At 55.3% G+C, this 18,469-nt stretch overlaps 1 protein-coding gene across 4 annotated transcripts in view; it reads left to right on the top strand.

Moving 5' to 3' along the window:
• The window catches only part of STARD8 (StAR related lipid transfer domain containing 8), a 63,189-nt gene extending 49,376 nt beyond the window's left edge, over positions 1 to 13,813 (top strand). For 3 of the 4 annotated variants that reach the window (XM_066356359.1, XM_066356358.1, XM_066356361.1), the window contains exons 2-14: positions 1,081 to 1,152; positions 3,297 to 3,378; positions 4,210 to 4,273; positions 5,658 to 7,057; positions 7,663 to 7,836; positions 8,746 to 8,905; positions 9,190 to 9,388; positions 9,683 to 9,893; positions 10,188 to 10,302; positions 10,563 to 10,787; positions 11,732 to 11,949; positions 12,053 to 12,229; positions 12,385 to 13,813. In XM_066356359.1, the coding sequence (XP_066212456.1) occupies positions 1,081 to 1,152; positions 3,297 to 3,378; positions 4,210 to 4,273; positions 5,658 to 7,057; positions 7,663 to 7,836; positions 8,746 to 8,905; positions 9,190 to 9,388; positions 9,683 to 9,893; positions 10,188 to 10,302; positions 10,563 to 10,787; positions 11,732 to 11,949; positions 12,053 to 12,229; positions 12,385 to 12,502 (3,215 nt within the window). In that variant the 3' untranslated portion in view covers positions 12,503 to 13,813. Of the gene's footprint in view, positions 1 to 1,078; positions 1,153 to 3,296; positions 3,379 to 4,209; positions 4,274 to 5,657; positions 7,058 to 7,662; positions 7,837 to 8,745; positions 8,906 to 9,189; positions 9,389 to 9,682; positions 9,894 to 10,187; positions 10,303 to 10,562; positions 10,788 to 11,731; positions 11,950 to 12,052; positions 12,230 to 12,384 lie in introns of those variants that run through there. The other variant, XM_066356360.1, reaches the window with a different exon arrangement.
• The last annotated feature ends 4,656 nt before the right edge of the window (positions 13,814 to 18,469 follow it).

Genomic DNA, 18,469 nt, shown 5'->3' with positions numbered 1-18,469 from the left:
TCTGGTCCCAGGTGCTAAGAAAATGGAGGAATGGGGACCGGACTCTGTGGCCAGAGTAACTCTACGGAGACAGCAGCCCACCCTACCCTCAACACCAGGTCACATGTCCCAGCCACACTGCTCCCTGACACCATCTGGGGAGGGAGCAGATAGCTACCTGATCAGCCCCAGGGCTTAGGGCTCCGCTGCTTCAGTCCAGCAGCAGGTCTGTCAGCACTGGGGCTGGCAGCGCCCACTGCTCAGTGCCCAGAACTCCCCGAGCAGGGGCGGGAGTCTGACCCAGCCGGATGCCCACAGGCCAGCACTGTGTCAGCATGATAACCAGCGCGGGTTATGGTGCAAATAGGCTGGCCTCAGGGAGAGCTGGGGCAGCCCTGGGAGGCTCCTGGGGGAGGAAAGTCTGGAACTTGACGAGTGGCAGGGGAGGAGGAACACAGTGGCAGCCACCCTGTCTGAAGCGGGAACCCTGAATGTGGTCAGACTGGACTTGGACTCCAGCCCCAGTGCTGCTGCCCCATCAACCGGGAGACTGTAGAAGGCCCTTCCTTTCTGAGCCAGTTTGGATATCTGTGAAACAAGGGTGGTCAAACCTTCTTCACAGCTTATTGAGTGTGTGTAGTGACATTTGATTATCAGAATGCTGGAGAATGATTGTTAGGTATGATGAGGGGAAAGCGAATAATAATTAGTGAACATTCGTCTTCCTAGCTGGACTAGGACAGTCTGCCCAGGCTGGGGAGGGGGGTGGCTCCCTGAGGACGAGGGGTGAAGACAGCTGTGCCCTGCACGCCCCCCCCCCCAGCAGTAATGCTTGACCCCAGACGGTCCTGGGAGGTGTAGCTGACAGCAGGTTCTGTTTCTGTTCTGGGGCAGGGGCAGGAGAGTGAGAGGAGATTGGGACAGGTAAGGAATAAGGCTAAGGAAGGGGTCCCAGGACATAGAGGGCATGGGACATAGAGGGGCAGAGTAGGGGACAAATCCTAACTGGCTGTGACTGAAGCAGATGGGCCCACACCTAGAGGCACCATCACCCATGAACCCTGCTTCTCCGCCTCATCCCCTCACCCTGTTCTGTTTTAGAAACTGAGGCCAAAAAAGCATGTGAGTGGCTCCGAGCAACAGGATTCCCGCAGTATGCTCAGCTTTTCGAAGGTAAGGCTCCTTCTCCCCCACCCTCCAACTTTCCTTATTCCTCCATTTTTCATCTGTAAAGTGGGGCGAATCAGGTCCTTTCTCTGACTACACAGAAAACTATGCACCCTGGCCCTGCCCCTACAGTCACAACCCCTCTATCCTACGTCGTGGTCGCTGCTAGAGGGCTCTCAGCAGTCCTCACAAGCTCCGGTGTTGCCCATGTGTGAAATCCCTTGTCCTGACCAGGGCCCCGGCTCTGTACCATTCCGAGTATGCCAGTTGCGCAGACGCAGTGTGGAGGGCGCGCCCCAGCAGTCCAGTGCTCACATCTTCCCTGTGCTCTTGTTCCTTGCTTTCCGTTTGTATTTCCATTTTTCTGTAGCATTGTTCATACTTGCTGTTTCTACTTCCCCTCTTCTTCCCCCACCTCGCCAACGACCGTCTTTGTCAAGCTCACCAGTGACCCTCATGTGGTCAGATTCAGTGGTCACTTCTCAGTCTTATTTAATCTCTCAAAAGCATTCAGTGCAGTTGGCCACTTACTTCAGTGTCTCAGAACCTTCATCTCCTGACTGTCTCTCTGACTGCTGCTTCCTCTAAATGGTCGCTAAGTGTTGGGTGTCTCAGGGCAAAACTCCAGTGCCTCTTTTCTTAACATTTCTTTCCTAGGAGATTCTTGTCCAAGTACTCACTCTATCTACCCCAGTGACTCCCAAGTCTCTCTGTCCAGACCTTAGTCTCAAGCTCTAGCTTTGTCTGTTCAACTGCCGATCACTATCTCTGCCCAGGTGTCCGCCAGCTGCCTCAGGTTTCACAGGTAAACTCAAAGCTACCCTGGCATCGCCATCTGCACAACCCCCAGCTCCGGGAATCACCCCCAATTTCTCTTTTCCTTTGCCCCCCATCGCTGAGCTGACTCAGCAAGCCCCTTCTACCTCCAGAATAGTTCTTGAATTGATCAACTTCCTACCACTTGCACTGCCCCATCACTGTGACATTCTGTCAGTGCTCACCTGGCCTAGTGTGCCACTTGCCTTCCTGCGCTTCTTGCTCCACTCTGAATGCACAATAGCCAGAGGCCCTGCGCGTGTACACCTCCCTCCATCACTCCCATGCAGTGACTGTCACTCCCAGCACACTTAGAATGAAGTCAGCTCAGGTGCTTTCTCCTCGCTGACAATATGGTGTTGGCCAGCTGCCCCTTCTCTACTCCTCTCCCCTTTGCTCACCACACTCCACGCTCCTTTTTGTCACTTGCTCACTCTGGGCCCTTTTCCTCCTCAGAGCCTTAATATGAGTCCTGCCAGAAACTCCCTGCCACTGGCCACTGCTTGTTCTTCAGGACTTGGCTCGGAGTCCACGGCCCCAGAAGGCCACGGCCCCAGAGGCTGACCACCTCTCCTGGCGTAGCCGCACCCAGCCTCTCTCTATCCCATCGCTTTGCTGATGTCTCTCGTACCATTCACTACTGCATTCCCTTGTTTGTTCCACATATTGTTTATTGTCTTTTGCCTCCAGGAGAGTGGAAAGCCCATGAAGACAGGGACCGTTTCTGTCTCATTTGTTGCTCTATCCCTAGTGTTGGCACAAAGTAGATAGATGCTCATTGAATATTAGGAAATGACTAAATGGGTTGGTTTTACCAATAAGGCAAAGAGGTGTGGAATTTCCCGGCTGGCCGCTCTCACCTCCTCCCTTCTCCTTCCTCTCTCGCCTCCCCTGTCCAAACCCCAGGGGGTGGGTCCCCTGCTCTGTGTAGCAGTGGGAAGTGTCTCTTCTGTCTTTGCCCCAGTTCACCTTGGGCCAGGGAGGAAGTTCTCCGTTTGAGTTTCAGCAACCCAGGATTCAAAGAGAACTGAGGTGGCCCATGTTGACTCTTAGCAGCCAGCCAGGATCTCAGGCCTGCCGTCCCCTACGGACTTACCTCATTGGCTGATGGGTCCTGTCGTACGCTTCTGTCCTCCTGGCCTCTCCTCGGCCTCTCTGCTGATGGCCAGATGAGCTCCCAGGGCCTTGGGTCTTCCAGGCTTCCTCCTCCTGCCCTGCCCGTGCTGGCCCGCCTCCCTGTGTCCCTGGCCTCCCCTTTCCAGCTCAAGGGCTGCTGCTGGTAGGGTTTCTGACCAACCACCCTCAACTCATCGTGGCTTCTCTCTGCTATGCAGAAGGTTCATTTCCCCTGGATATTGGCTCTGTGAAGAAGGACCACGGTTTTCTGGACGAGGACTCTTTGGGGGCCCTGTGCAGGTAGGGGGGCTGAGGGCCAGACCTGGGAGGCGGGGCCCAGTTTGGGGCTTCCTTGTGGAAAAAAGAAACCTGTGATCCCCCAATACAAGCAGGAGCCCCACAGAGTAACAAAGCTCATCTCCTGCAGTCACCTGCTCACTCTGTCACCTGGGTCTATGACACCCTCACCACCTGAGCATTCTACCTGGAAAGCCAAGATCTGGCCTTGATTCTTTTCTCCCTTTGGTTAAATCCCACAGACAGTCCTCTGACTTGTCCCCTCTCTACTCACACCAGCTTGGCCATTGTTTGAGGTCAACCATGACTTCTTGGATCCATTACAGCATCATAACTGGCTTTTTTGCCTTCTGTCTCTGTGTTCCTCCCTCTTGAGGGCCCAACCGCCCAACAGCCACTGTGGGCTGCTTCTGGGCGGGCGCTCCTCTGCTCAAGATGTCTCAGCTGGGAAGCCTGGGATAGGAGTCCCTCTGTCTCTCTCCTTCCAAATGCCATTTTTGTCTTCTAGGAAGCCTTATCTGATTCCAACCTTTCTGTTCATGGAAGTTCCTCGTCCCACCATCTGTGTGCCCATTGTGCTTTCTGTATACTCTGTTCTTGAACCTTTCCCATCTCTGAAGTGGTTCGTTTCACATCTCTAAGCTGCCAGATGACTGTAATCTTCCCAGTATCTTGTCTGGCACTGAAACCTTCATGGATACTGGGCTCGGGGGAAGTTTGTTGACTGGTCATGTGAATTAGTGGATGGCATCTTGGGGGTATCTTGGTAGGTTATGCCCTGCAGGCTTTGAGGCTTGGGGGCCGTTAGGTGAACATTGCATCGTTTCCTTGCAGGAAGCTGATGACCTTGAACAATTGTGCCTCGATGAAGCTAGAGGTTCATTTTCAATGCAAGAAGGTGAGTCATGGCAATAGTAGGGTCTCTGACCTTGTGGCGCCTTGCTCTAATGTGGGAGTGAGGTGTAGGGGGCTCTTTGAGACCTCTGGGTTTTGGTGAGCTTGGTCTAGAGCAGCGGTTCTCAACCTGTGGGTCGCGACCCTGGCGGGGGTCAAACAACCAAAACACAGGGGTTGCCTAAAGCCATCGGAAATACATATTTTATTTAAAAATGTATTGTATAATAAATATGCATTTTCCGATGGCTTTAGGCGACCCCTGTGCTTTGGTCATTCGACCCTCGCCGGGGTCGCGACCCACAGGGTGAGAACCGCTGCTCTAGAGGCTGGAGTCTGAGAACAAGTACCCTGGCCCTTGGCCTCACCCACCCCCCTCAGCTCACCTCTATTTCCTGGGGTTTCTAATAACTTAACCTAGAGATGGCCCTTCCTCCAGGAAATACATCTGCCTCCACTCCCTGTTCTGTTATGGCAAAAATTCCTCGACTATGGGGTAGAAAAAGAACAATGTGATGGGAAATATCATGGCCTATATGGTCTTGGCAGTCAGGGTCCCTTCACTCCAGCCACACTGAGTCCTGTCCCTCTGAGCCTCATTTTCCACATGTCTACAGTGAATGGGGCAGGGGGCACCGATAGCTTCCAGTGGCCTTTCTGGCTCTGCCAGTCTGAGACTGCAGAAACCATGAGGACTGTTGGTCTGCTTGGAGCCCTGGAATATTGACCTGTGACCCCATCCTGCCCTGGGGCCAGGCTTTGTGGGTTCCCTCGGGGGCTTTCTCTCCTGCAGGCCTGCAGTCAGGCGGAGCAGCGAAGTTGCCGGACCCCTGGCAGGAGAAGTAGGAAACCAGTGGGTCCTGGTCCCCACTCTCTGCTCAGTTGCTCAGTGATCTTGCGCAAGCCTCTTCCTCACTCGAGGCCTTAGTTTCCCCACCTTGAAAATTAGAAAAGGAGAAAATCTAAAATCTCCTGTCAGCTCTGGCATTCTGTGATTCTGATCTAAGACACTAGCCCAGACTTGAGAGGTTGCAGAGGACAGGAGGTCAGGATGCCTGGATTCTAGGCTGGCTCTGTCACTGGCTTCCTGAATGACAGTGTGTGACCTTGGGCAAATGGATTCTCACTTGTGGGTCTGGCTTTCACCGTGTAAATGGAGGAAGGATTAGATACCTCAGATGCCCTTTACCGTCCATCTGGGCTCCGTCTATGACTCCTGGCTTCGTTCTCTGGGACTCCCAGAGCCAGCCCCCCTCCAGGGCGTGTCCTCAGCCAGAAAGCAGGGCTCTTTGCCTGCAAGTCCTCTGAGCATTTGGAGGCGGAAAGTGGAGCACAAGCAGGGGCTCCTGGGTGGACTCCTCTGACCCGACCCTGTGCTGCTTTCCCAGAATGAAGACTCAGAAGAGGAAGAGCAGTGCACCATCAGCAACCCCTGGGCCGTGCAGCGAGAAAGCACGCGCTGGTCCCGTACGGGCTCCTCTGACCTGCTGGCCCCACCGAGCCCTGGGCTGCCGGAGACATCCAGCTGTGAGAGTGTCCTCACCAAGCTTAGTGCCACCTCCCTGCCGGCCATCACCGTGAGCCTACCGCCCGAGCCAGCGGACCTGTCCTTGCTAGGCCGTGCCCCCAGCCCAAGTAACCAGACCCTCAGCCCCGCTCAGGGCCCAGAAGGTCCCCAGGACAAAGCCAAGAAGCATCGTTCCCGTAGCTTCCTCAAGCACCTTGAGTCTCTGAGGCGGAAGGAAAAGGGTGGCAGCCGGCAAGCTGAGCCCAAGCGCAGCGCAACCACCTCAGAGAAGGCCACCAAAGCCTCCTCTTTCTGCAGCCATCGTGGCTTCCTCTCTGTGGGATTTCACAGGGCCAAGACCCAGGCAGCCACTTCAGCCAGTGGTGGTGGCGCCAAGACTCAGAGGGCCTGGGAGGCCTGGTCAGTGGCCACGCTCCGGCATCCCCAGCGAGTGCACAGAGGTGACTACCTGGTACACGTGCCTGGGGACCACAAACCAGGCACCTTCCCCCGCTCCCTGTCCATTGAGAGCCTGTGTCCTGAGGACAGACGCCATCTGGCCGGCTGGCAGCCAGGGTGGCGCTGGGGCTGTGAAGGCCGCCGGGGCTCGTGTGGGTCCACAGGCAGTCATGCTAGCACCTACGACAATATGCCTGAGCTGTACCCACCTGAGCCTGTCCTGTCTGGGGCTGAGGCCGAAGATGAGGAAGGCAGGGGCAGCTATGCCCACCTAGATGACATCCTTCAGCATGTGTGGGGGCTACAGCAACGGGTGGAGCTTTGGTCTCAGACCATGTACCCAGACCTGGGGCCTGGAGATAAGGAAGAGGAAGAAGATGAGGAAGAAGAGGAAGAGGCCACATCATCAGTAGAAACAGCCACCGTTGAGGTAGAAGGTCAGCCTGAGGGTCTGGCCCAGGTAGGGACTCCAGCCCACAGTGAGTCCTCAGGCCCGGGTCAGGCTGATGTCAAGACAGTCGTCCTGGCTCCAGCCTCGGCTGAGCTCCAGGGACAGGCCCAATCCGAGGCCAGGCCACTGGACCCAGCCCAGGATAATGAGCAGGAGGTGATTTCGGGTGGGGAGCCCACCTCTGCCTCCAGCCTGTCTGTGGAAGAAGCACACTCCATTTCTGACACTGTGGCCTCCTCCAGCGAGATGGACAGTAGTGGGAACTCCATGAACGAGGCCGAGGCTGCAGGGTCCCTGGCTGGACTCCAGGCACCAGCACCCCGTGAACGACGGGATTCAGGCGTTGGAGCTTCACTTACCAGACCCTGCAGGTGGGAGTTCAGGGGACGGATAGGGGCAGGGGCTCTGTTGTCTCTGTCTCTTCCCTCCCCAATACCTTCCTTCCCCTCTGTCCCCTCCCTACATCTTCACCTCCCTCACCTCCAAAGTCAGTTTTTTAGTTCTTGGGATCTGATTGATTGCCTTACAGCGCCCAGTCGCAGGAGGGCAACAGCAGGAACACAGGACTTGGCAGTCCTGAACGTCAGGTTCTGGACCGCCTTTGCTGTGTGGCTCTGAGCAAATCCTGGTTTCTCCTTGGCCTGGGTTTTCCCACGTGTCCACCCCCAGCTTTGCTGTTCTAGTTTCTAGAGCAGCCCCTCTACTGCAGTCCTGGAAGGGTAGGGACTGGCGCTACTTGTTGGCATTAGATGAGCCTGAGCTCTGTGTCACCTTCCTGACAGCATCTGGACCACGGGGTAGCCCCAGAAGCTGAGACTAAGCTGTTTCCACCCTGGGCATAGCAGCAATGCTGACAGCAGTCCCATCTCCCTGCATTTTCTTTCTTTGGGGAGTAAGAAGGGGCCAGAAGCCTCCAGCTCGTTCTAAGGTTGACCCAACCCTGCTCCTCTGGCTTCTCCACCCTGACCCTCACCAGGAAACTCCGCTGGCACAGCTTCCAGAACTCCCACCGGCCCAGCCTAAACTCAGAGTCCCTGGAGATCAACCGGCAGTTTGCCAGCCAGATCCACCTGCTGCACAAAGGATCCCTGCTGCGGCTCACGGCCTTCATGGAGAAGTACACCGTGCCCCACAAACAGGGCTGGGGCTGGTGAGTGCTCCGCGGCTGCTCCTGGGTCAGCCCCGAAAGCAGGTGTAGACAAGCGGCGCCCACAGGCCAGTGGGGTGCTAGCATGTGCCAGAAGCCTGGAAGGGCTGCGGCCTGAGTGATCAGTGCAGCTTGGGGGCTTGCGCATGTCCGTGGGGGGCGCACACAGGATGCACGGGGAGTATGTGTGCTGTGTGCGAGGAGGGATGGGGTGGGGAGCATGAGGGCCTCAAGCTGAACCCCTACTACACCAGCATCCATCCTGCCACCAGCGAGCTTGTCCTAAAACGAAGCTTTGGTGGTCACTCTCCTGATAAGCACCCTGTGTGGCTCCGCCTTGCCAGGGTTTCCTTGCCATCCCGGTCCCTTCATGTTCTGGCCTGCCCCCTCTGCCGGGCTCTTCAGCTCCCCCTACCGGCAAGCAGCAGCACTGTCGGGCCAGTCCTTCCCCGAAGGTGCCATGCTCTCTACCTGCCTCTTTGTCTTTGTCCATGCTGTTCTCTTGTCCTGGAATGTCTACCCCCTTTCTCCTCCTCTGGGACAATGCCTACTCATTTTTCAAGAACCTGCTGAATTTCTACGTCCTCTGAAGCCTTCCCCGCCCTACTAGATACAGCTCCCCTCATGGGTCTTCCCCTGAGTTGTTGGCCCACCACTGACGGCATGTGTTGTCACTGCCTGTTGACACGCTTATCTCCTTAACCACACCGAGAGCTCCCTGTGTCCCTCTGTGACTCCCCAGGGCTGGGCTTACAGAACTTACACAGTGACTGTTTACTTGCGAGATGTGGTGTGTTTCTTCCCTACGCCTCTTACCCCTGCCTGAACACCTCCCTGACTGCAGACAGTCTCCAAGCCGTGTCCCAGTCTGTCCAGCCCCCTGTCCTGATCTCTTGTCACTCCTCCAAACAGGTCAGTGCCCAAGTTCATGAAAAGGAACAAGACCCCAGACTACCGGGGCCAGCAAGTGTTTGGAGTGCCGCCCCTCATCCACGTGCAGCGCACGGGCCAGCCCCTGCCACAGAGCATTCAGCAAGCCATGCGCTACCTGCGCAGCCAGTGCTTGGACCAGGTGAGCCCTGGGGAGCCCAGGTGCTAGAGACCCCGGCTTCCGAGAGCCTGTCTTAGCCTCAGTCCAGCCTTTCTTACTCATTTCCATTACAGTCATCTTTTCCCTTGGACCAAGGCTATAAAAACCCTTTCCTCTGGTTTTGCCATTTTTTTCTAACCCTGAGCAGCAGGAGGCCTGCTGGGTTTGGATGTCTCTGTGGTGGCCTTTACTTGTGACTCCTGGTGCAGGCCTGGCCTCAGTCTCCCTCTCCATGTCTCCCTCCCTCCCTGACCTGCATGGGCTAGGTGGGCATCTTCCGCAAGTCTGGGGTGAAGTCCAGGATCCAGACCCTGCGCCAGATGAACGAGTCCTCTCCTGATAATGTCTGCTACGAGGGCCAGTCAGCTTACGATGTGGCGGACCTCCTGAAGCAGTACTTCCGAGACCTGCCCGAGCCTATCTTCACCAGCAAACACACCACCACTTTTCTGCACATCTACCAGCGTGAGTCGCCTTGACCTATTCCCAGTAACCCACCCCATTCTCAACCACCCAGAGAGCAAACATGTTCTGTTCCCCCAACTCAAACCCAGTCTATGGGAGGACAGACTGAGGCCCTGAGGAAAAGCAGGGACCTGCCTAAGGTTACACTGCACGTCTAGCACCCAGAGACTCCTCCAAGCCCACCTTCGCCCTTGTCTCTCACTGGGTTCTCTTGGGAGCACTGTGTCTTCTGTGCTGCTGGAAGCAGTTGGCTCCAGGGAATAAGAAAGCCCTTGCTCCATTCCTTCCCAACAGTCCTCCCCAAGGACCAGTGGTTGGCAGCAGCACAAGCCGCCACTTTGCTGCTCCCCGATGAGAACCGGGAGGTGCTGCAGACCCTGCTCTATTTCCTGAGTGACATTGCCTCAGCTGAGGAAAACCAGATGACAGCTGGCAACCTGGCAGTGTGCCTGGCACCCTCCATCTTCCACCTCAATGTCTCCAAGAAGGATAACCCCTCACCCAGGTGAAACAGGGTAGCCTGTGGCTGGGCCAGGCAGGGAGGGTTTGGCACCCCCAACCGGGTAGAACTTCAGGGTCTTGCAAGCTAGCATTGCAGTTCCAAGGCACCACCACAAGGGGTCAGCCTGACTCAGGGGCCGCGGACTGGTTGGATGCTGTGAAGCGCGGGGCCTTCTAAAAGACAGCAGGTTTGGGGTTCAGGACTGGCAAGCTGGCTCCCTGGGAATTGGAAACCAGCCTGTCAGCTATATTGTCTCCTGCCCTTGTTCCATCCTCTCCTCTCGGCCCTTTCCTCCAGGATCAAGAGCAAACGCAGCCTGATTGGCCGGCCAGGTCCTAGGGACCTCAGTGACAACATGGCAGCAACCCAGGGCCTGTCACATATGATCAGTGACTGTAAGAAACTTTTCCAGGTGAGTGACTGCAGGCTATGATGCCTACATCCCAGACCTGGAGGACCCATCAGGCCCAACCTTTGCACCTCAGGTCAGGGATGAAGCCCGGCTTCACCCATGCCCCTCAGCCTCCTACTTACAGCTCTTCCCTGCAGTCGCCGGGCCTCCCCACTCTGGGAACATGAACTCAACGGACTGTGGGCTCTGGGACTGAGGGTCCCTGGCCCTCTGCTGCTTGTTCCCCACGGCCCCAGCCCAGTGTGTGTGTGCCCTGCCAGGTGCCCCAGGACATGGTGCTGCAGCTGTGTGGCTCCTACAGCGCCGCTGAGCTCAGCCCCCCGGGCCCCGCCCTGGCTGAGCTGCGCCAGGCCCGAGCTGCGGGTGTGAGTCTGAGCCTCTACATGGAAGAAAGCGCCCAGGAGCTGCTGCGGGATGCTGCTGAGCGCTTCAAGGGCTGGGAGAGCGTGCCAGGGCCCCAGCACACAGAGCTGGCTTGCAAGAAGGTGAGGACCGCTCTTCCCAGGGTCACCATGGTGTTGGGACGAGGCTCGGTGCAGGCAAGGGGCCAAGAATCCGAAGGGAGAAGCTGACCACCAGTCCTTCTGGGCCTTGGCCTGATGCTTGGGGAATGTCAGCCAGCAAAGCAAGAACCACCTGAGACCTAGGGGGCTCTCTTGGGGATCATTGGCGAGAACCACTGCCCCCCCCATTCCAGCTGTGTTGCCACCTTTAGAGCTTCAGCTTCCATCTGTCCTTGCACCACAGTCACGTGGTGCTTCTGCCCCTGATGTCATGCTCCTGAACTGAAGTGCCCCAGCATTACATTTCCCAAGCCACTGTAAGCCCCAGCTTGCTGCCTCCCTCCCGCCTTCAGCCTCCTGCCATGCCCCAGGCTAGAGGTGACTTCTCTCTGTCCCTCTCTTGGCACAAGCCACGTTCTTCCTCAGATTCTGATTCTGAGGAAGACTGCACAGTTGAGCTCTGCCATGTATAAACTGGCCACAATGAAGCCTCCCTTGTAGGGTCAGGACAGGAAGCCGCCTGGCCCTGGCATACACAGAGGGCTCAGTGACTGGCAGCCTTTGTTGCTTGGCATGCCTTCTACCTCATACGCCCGGCGGTGAGCTCCTTGAGGACCATCACCATCTTCTCTCCCTGTCCTTTTTCAGAAATTCCAGGCACAGAAATTCATGGCAGGTTCTAGTAGGCCTCAGAGAATGTGTGTCTGTCTTCTCTCTGCTCCTGAGCAGGTGAAGAAGCAGACATCCAGAAAGGAGAGAGGACAGGGAATGCAGGGATGGCCTGTCTGAGTATGACAAGGTTCAGCACAGTTGCCCTGCAGCCTTCCTCCTTCAGGGGCCAGAGTGAGGGCAGGCCGTGGCTGGATGTGAGTGGGACTTCTCCAGCACTGATGGCTGCCTCCTGTCCCCACTGCCATGGCCCACAGGCACCAGACAGCCACCCCCTGCGTGTGTGGAAGGCATCCACAGAGGTGGCGGCGCCCCCAGCCGTGGTGCTGCAGCGCGTCCTACGGGAGCGGGCCCTCTGGGACGAAGACCTGCTGCGCGCTCAGGTGCTGGAGGCCCTGACTCCGGGTGTGGAGCTCTATCACTACGTCACTGATAGCATGGCACCCCATCCCTGCCGCGACTTTGTGGTGCTTCGGTGAGGGACTCCAGCAGCCACCTTTCGTGCTTCGGGGACGGGCAGGGGCAGGGGGGTGTGAACCAGCTTCAGGAACCTGGATGTGTGTGTCCCTTCCGCACAGGATGTGGCGTTCTGACCTGCCTCGCGGTGGCTGCTTGCTCGTCTCCCAGTCTCTGGATCCTGAACAGCCCGTGCCGGAGTCTGGGGTGCGGGCACTGATGCTCACGTCTCAGTACCTCATGGAGCCCTGTGGCCTTGGCCGCTCCCGGCTCACGCACATCTGCCGCGCGGACCTGAGGTACCTGGCCCCCGTGTCCTGGCCTCCCGCCTCTGCCCCATGCCAGTGATCCCTGGGGGCTGGGGGCTGGGGGCTGGGGGCAAGTCCTTTCTTCTCCTGGAAGGGACTCCTGAAAAAAACCCATGGCTCACGCCTGCCTGCTTCTACCTCCCCAGGGGCCGATCTCCTGACTGGTACAACAAAATCTTCGGACACTTGTGTGCCATGGAAGTGGCAAAGATCCGGGACTCCTTCCCCACCTTGCAGGCAGCCGGCCCTGAGACAAAGTTGTGAACCTTGGCCCGGTTCTGTGGGGACACCGCCCAGTCCCTTTGGTACCGAAGGATTAAGGGGGGAATGACAGCAAGCCCCTGGATGGTGCTTCCAGGGCCAGAGCTGGTCCCCATGCCCCAGCTGCCTGTCCTCGTCCCTGAGTTCCCTTGCACGTGCAGGGGAAGAGTTTCAGTCTCCCATCTTCTCTCCACCTTCTCTCCCCAACCTGTGTCTGCCTTCCTGGGAGACAAGAGCCATTTTTGGAACTAGAAGGCCGCTGCTGCCTTTCAGGCCTATGGATCCAGCAGTCACACCGAGGCTCTCCCAGCTCTACTGCGGGGTGATGGAGGGAGAGGGCGGAGTGTGCCCCCAGCTCTCTGCCCATCTGGGAGCCCTGCCATCCTGTTTGGTACTAGGGTCCCTTTGAGGTTGGATGGGAGGTTCTGGTCTTGCCTCTGTGCCCACCATGGGCCTTTCCAGAGAAACTGGACGGGAGTGGATGGACACAGGGGCAGGGCACAGAGCAACCCCAACCACCATATGTGTTTTATTTGTGTAAATATGATGCTGATTTTTATGAGGCTGATTTAAAGAGTGGGTCCTGCTGGGTCCTAGTAGGCAATCTGACGATTTGGGATAGCTTGGGACCGGAGAGTGAGGGAGAGACCTTCCTTTCTCAAGTTTCAAGAGACCAATGAACCAGTTACCCCTGGCTCGGGTCCCATACTTGATCTGCCACTCCAGGGGTCCTGTGTAGCCTTTGGCCATGCGCTGCTATGTCCAGAGGGCTTGATCTCACCGCCCAGGCCGAGCAGAAGCACATGGTGTCGCTCTGGCTCTCTGTGCCTGCAGTATCAGGCTGACATAACAGCCCCATCTTCAAACAGACCTGGCTCCCAGCTCAGGTGGCCAGCCAGCCAGATGGCAGGGCCTAGTGTCACCCCAGCCAGCTGGGGAGTGATCCAAACCTGACCTACCCCACTCATCAGCCAGCTTGGTTCATGTGGAAATTCAAGTTCCATTCAAACACCAACTTGTGATTTATTTTTCTTTTGGATGAATAAATTGAGGTGGGATGGTTCCTAGCCAATGTTGTAATTTTTAAGCCCACTTTACTTGTACCTATAAATACTGTACAGTCAGAATATGTATATATATTTGTGTATATATAGATATACATATGCATACACACATCTATATACACACAGATATGTTCTATCATGAGCGTACTATAATCTGGGTGATATGGTGGGGGGTGGGGCACTTACAGGGAGATGGGGGAGAGGGAGAGCAGGAGCCACGTGACCCCCTCAGAGAAACAATAAAGCATTATTGGAGATGCACCCTGGCTGTGTGGCTGTCTTCACTGAAACAATGGGGTAGGGACTGAGCTCAGGGTTGGGTCAGAGGTCGTGAGCTTTACTGGCCTAGGACTCAGAGGGAATGTGGAGAAGGCCTCCACTCTCCTCTTTGGGAGGTGGGATTTCAAGAAGCCAATTTAGGCAGAAGCTGCCCTGTCTTGGCCAGGTTTGGCCATCTGAGCAACCTGTGAGCATGACCTCAGGAGTCATGCCAGTAGCTGTAGGGACATATGTCACCGGCTGTGTTGTCTTCCTTGCCCTGCCACACATAGCTCAAGCTGAAGGACCGAGAGTGGAGACCTGGCCCCAGGAGGCTGAAGGAAGAATTAATAAGCAAGGTTATGGGAGCTCTGAGTGCCTTGTGACAGCTCCTGGCCTGGTTGCAGTGGCCAGAAAAGCCCAGAAGACTAGAGAGTTCCCCTTTGACTTCCTTGGAGGAAGGGACTTGCCTCTCCCTTGATACTGTAGCTGGAAAATATCCAGCCTACAAGGGCCAGCTAGAGAGTACAGGCTTTTCAGTCAAATCTTAGCACACCCCTTGAGTGCTGCTGAGTAGCCTGGACCCCACCCCCACCCCAGCGCCTCGCAAGGCAAGTGGGCCAGGGGAAACCTTGTAGTGGGTTACCCTCAGTAAATTCAGGTGGCCCGTCCCTGTCTATACCCCCCACCCAGCGTGAACAGCTCAGGGTGCCTGTCAAGTGCCAGCCACTTCACTGTCACTTCTATTCCCTTCTGGATTTAGCCACCCCTACGTACCTTTGGCCTTTCCTCACTGCTGCTGCCTGGGGGTCTGGGCTGGCCCTGGAGAACAGCAAGGTGAGCAGAGGCCTGTCAATCCCTTGCCTCTGGGAAAGCCGGGGAGGCTCCCTCCACCATTTGTGTCTGGGATAGGAGATGGCTCAAGCATCCCTGGCATTAATGGACACCAGTCAGTGGTTTTCAAGGCAGGCAGCCAGGGGGCCTTCTGGCACAGGCACTGCCCCACCTGGGCATGGACAGAGGCTGGCTGATGGTACAGAGGGTCAGGCTGTACATGCTGTCAATGGGCAGTATGAAAACGACCACCCACGTGATGGTTGCTAGGAGACACATAAAGAGTTATGAGGGAAGCTCTTGGAAGGATTCCCCCAACCTTTCATCTCTGGATCTGATGCCCTGGACCAGCTGCCCAGTGTGGCTCATTTATTTCTGGCGTTCTGGGAGAGGTAGTGCCAAGCAGGGCAGCTTCTCTGGACTTTAGTTTTGTTCCCTATATAAAGCAGAGGTTCCCATGCCTGCCTAGCTCTGTCCAGTCCGCCGTGCAGTCCATGAGTGTGCTACCATGCTCAACAGACATGGGAATGGGTGTCATGATGATGAACTGACCCAGGCCCCTATTCCCACACAGATGGCAAACATTACCCGTGGTCATTTCTAGCTCTTAGTCTCATACCTCCACCCACCTTGAGTTGACCTTTTCCTTTTCCTTTTCCTGGTGCCGGAGAACTCTCACCCTCAAATCCCCAACCCTGTTGCCTACACTTTCTCCTCTTGCGCTTCCACTGACCCAGTACCTCAAAGATACCAGGTAGTGGGTGAAGCCTATGTGGGAATTGGACCATCTATCCACAAGTTTATTTTTTTTTAATTCACTTTAGAGAGGAGAAAGAAAGGCAGAGAGAGAGGCAGAGAGGGAGAGAGAGAGGAGAGAGAGACAGAGAAGGTGGGGAGGAGCTGGAAGCATCAACTCCCACATGTGCCTTGACCAGGCAAGCCCAGGGTTTCAAACCAGAGACCTCAGCATTTCCAGGTCGATGCTTTATCCACTGCGCCACCACAGGGCAGGCTATTCACAAGTTTTGATCTATTAGTTTCTAGTCTCCAGGGCCCTGTTGTTAGCGTGGCTAAGGGTCAATGGTAGACAGACCTGGGTTCGGATTGCCTATGTCATTGCCTGGTTGTGTGACATCTAGTGACACATTTCATCTTTATGATTCCTTTTCCTCACAGAAGATAATATATCTTGCAAGGTTGTCATCAGTGTTAAATGAGCCAATGTGAATGAGACTGCATGATGCCTAGCAGATAATGGACGTAGGTTAGTGATAGTTTCCTCTGCTCTGCCTCCTTCTTGCCAGTTCGGCTCTGTGGGAAGAGCTTGTGCTTGGGTGACTGTGTATGCGTGCAGGTATGCGTACTATTTTCTGCTTGGCATCAAGCCCTATCTACTCTTTTGGATCCCAGGCCCCCACAGCCTCAGCCCCCACTATCCTATTTTTTTTTCTTTTTCTGAAGCTGGAAACGGGGAGAGACAGTCAGACTCCCGCATGCGCCCGACCAGGATCCACCCGGCACGCCCACCAGGGGCGAAGCTCTGCCCACCAGGGGGCGATGCTCTGCCCCTCTGGGGCGTCGCTCTGTTGCGACCAGAGCCACTCTAGCGCCTGGGGCAGAGGCCGAGGAGCCATCCTCAGTGCCCAGGCCATCTTTGCTCCAATGGAGCCTCGCTGCAGGAGGGGAAGAGAGAGACAGAGAAGAAGGAGAGGGGGAGGGGTGGAGAAGCAGATGGGCGTTTCTCTTGTGTGCCCTGGCCGGGAATCGAACCCGGGACTTGTGCACGCCAGGCCGACGCTCTACCACTGAGCAAACCGGCCAGAGACAGAGAGAGAGTCAGAGAGAAGGATAGATAGGGACAGACAGACAGGAATGGAGAAAGATTGAGAAGCATCAATCATCAGTTTTTCGTTGCGACACCTTAGTTGTTCATTGATTGCTTTCTCATATGTGCCTTGGCTGTGGGGCTACAGCAGACTGAGTAACTCCTTGCTCGAGCCAGCGACCTTGGGTCCAAGCTGGTGAGCTTTGCTCAAACCAGATGAGCCCGCACTCAAGCTGACGACCTCGGGGTCTCGAGCCTGGGTCCTCCACATCCCAGTCCGACGCTCTCTCCACTGCACCAGCGCCTGGTCAGGCAGTTCCCACTATTCTAAACACAACTACCTCCTCACCAGACTCCAAATGTCCCAGTGATCTCTCTGCATCCCAACTACTAATTGGCTTTCACTCCACTTCCTCATTGAGGATGGCCCCCTGGCCATATCTTTCTTCTCCAGCCCTCCTTCCTCTAGGCAGGGAAATCTCTTCCCACTTCTTTGACCATAACTCTTGGACTTTTTCCTTGCCCCTCCCACTTCTCTCTTCTCTCTGTCCCACCTTATCCTTAAGCATTCCTCCAAGTTCTTCCTTAACTTTCTCCTCCTTGACTCACCTTGCCCTTTAGGGACTCTGCTGACATCCATTGTTTGACCTGGAGGTCCAATTCAAACTCATCATCTTTCCACACACAATCTGTTTCCTGCCGCCTGCTCTGTCTCTGTTGGTGACACTGTTACCTTCCTGGATGCCCAGTTCAGATCCCCAAATCAGGTATAACTCTTTCGTCCTTCTTACCTCCTCTCACAACCAATGCTCACTATCCACCTTTCCACCCATCCATCTACTCATCCATTCTGCCATTCAACACGTAGTTGTAGAATGTCTGCTACATGCCAGACTGTTGAGGTGCAGAGAGTACAACAGTGAGCAAGACTGACAAAGTTCCCACTTGCCTTTAGCACACATTCTTCTAGATGGGTGAGTGGAGGGAGGTAGACAGCAGACACACACACAAGCTAACTGAAGCTATAATAAGGGTGATGAAGGCAATAAGGCAGAGTGAGGTGGTAGCGACTGGGAAGTTACTTCAATAGGCTGGTCAGAGAGGGCCTCTTTGAGTAGGTAAGGGACCATTTGAGCCAAGACCTGAGGGAGGAGAAGGAATCAGCTACACAAAGATCCAGGATGAAGCATTCTGGGCAGAGGAAATAGAAAGTACAATGGCTTCGATCTGGGGACATAGTTGGCATTGTCTGAGATGAGTAGCTAGCTGGTCAGTGTGGCTGGGGTGCAAGAAACAATGAGATAGTGGGAGGAGATGGGGTCACAGGGTCAGGTCACATGAACCTAAAGGGAAATTAACCATGGTCCATCTACACTACCTCCACAGCGTCTCCTATATCCAGCCCATGCTAGGTAGAGCACCCAGTTCATATTACATTCCCTTCTACTTGGATATTAGACAGAGTACTTCATCTTTTTTCTCTCCTTCTGCCCATTTCCACCTATACCCAGTACCAGGTGAATCTTTCTAAAGTTAAGTATCATTCTATGTTTTTCTGGCTCAAAAACTGTCAATTCCTCCTCCCCTGTCCCCCAGTTGACTACCAAACTGTGTCATTTAGGACCCCACAATACAGCCTTGTCCTGTCCACAGAATTTCTCCTCTCCTCTTCCCACCTCAAGCAGTGGCCCAGGAATTCTCCTTTAGTTACCTTTTCCAGGAGTGGATGGAAGACTGTCTTGGATGTAGAAAACCCATATTCAAGTCTCAACTCTGGCTGCTCTTAGCTATGGGCAAATTATTTAAACTTTTGGGGTCCCAGTTTCTCTATGTGTAAAATGAGGCTTGGAGAGATGTGTGGATTTCTTAACATTGTAAGTTAATTATCACAAAATGTTATCACCTTCAAATCTTACTAGTCTGGCAACACTTACCTCTGATATGTCTCCACCATGAAGTCATCCCCGACGTTTCCAGCAAGGTTGGCTC

Source organism: Saccopteryx leptura, chromosome X (genome assembly GCF_036850995.1).
Source record: "Saccopteryx leptura isolate mSacLep1 chromosome X, mSacLep1_pri_phased_curated, whole genome shotgun sequence".
Lineage (NCBI taxonomy): Eukaryota > Metazoa > Chordata > Mammalia > Chiroptera > Emballonuridae > Saccopteryx > Saccopteryx leptura.
The sequence above is the reverse complement of the archived record's forward strand: the minus strand, read 5'-3'. Positions and strand labels throughout refer to the sequence as shown.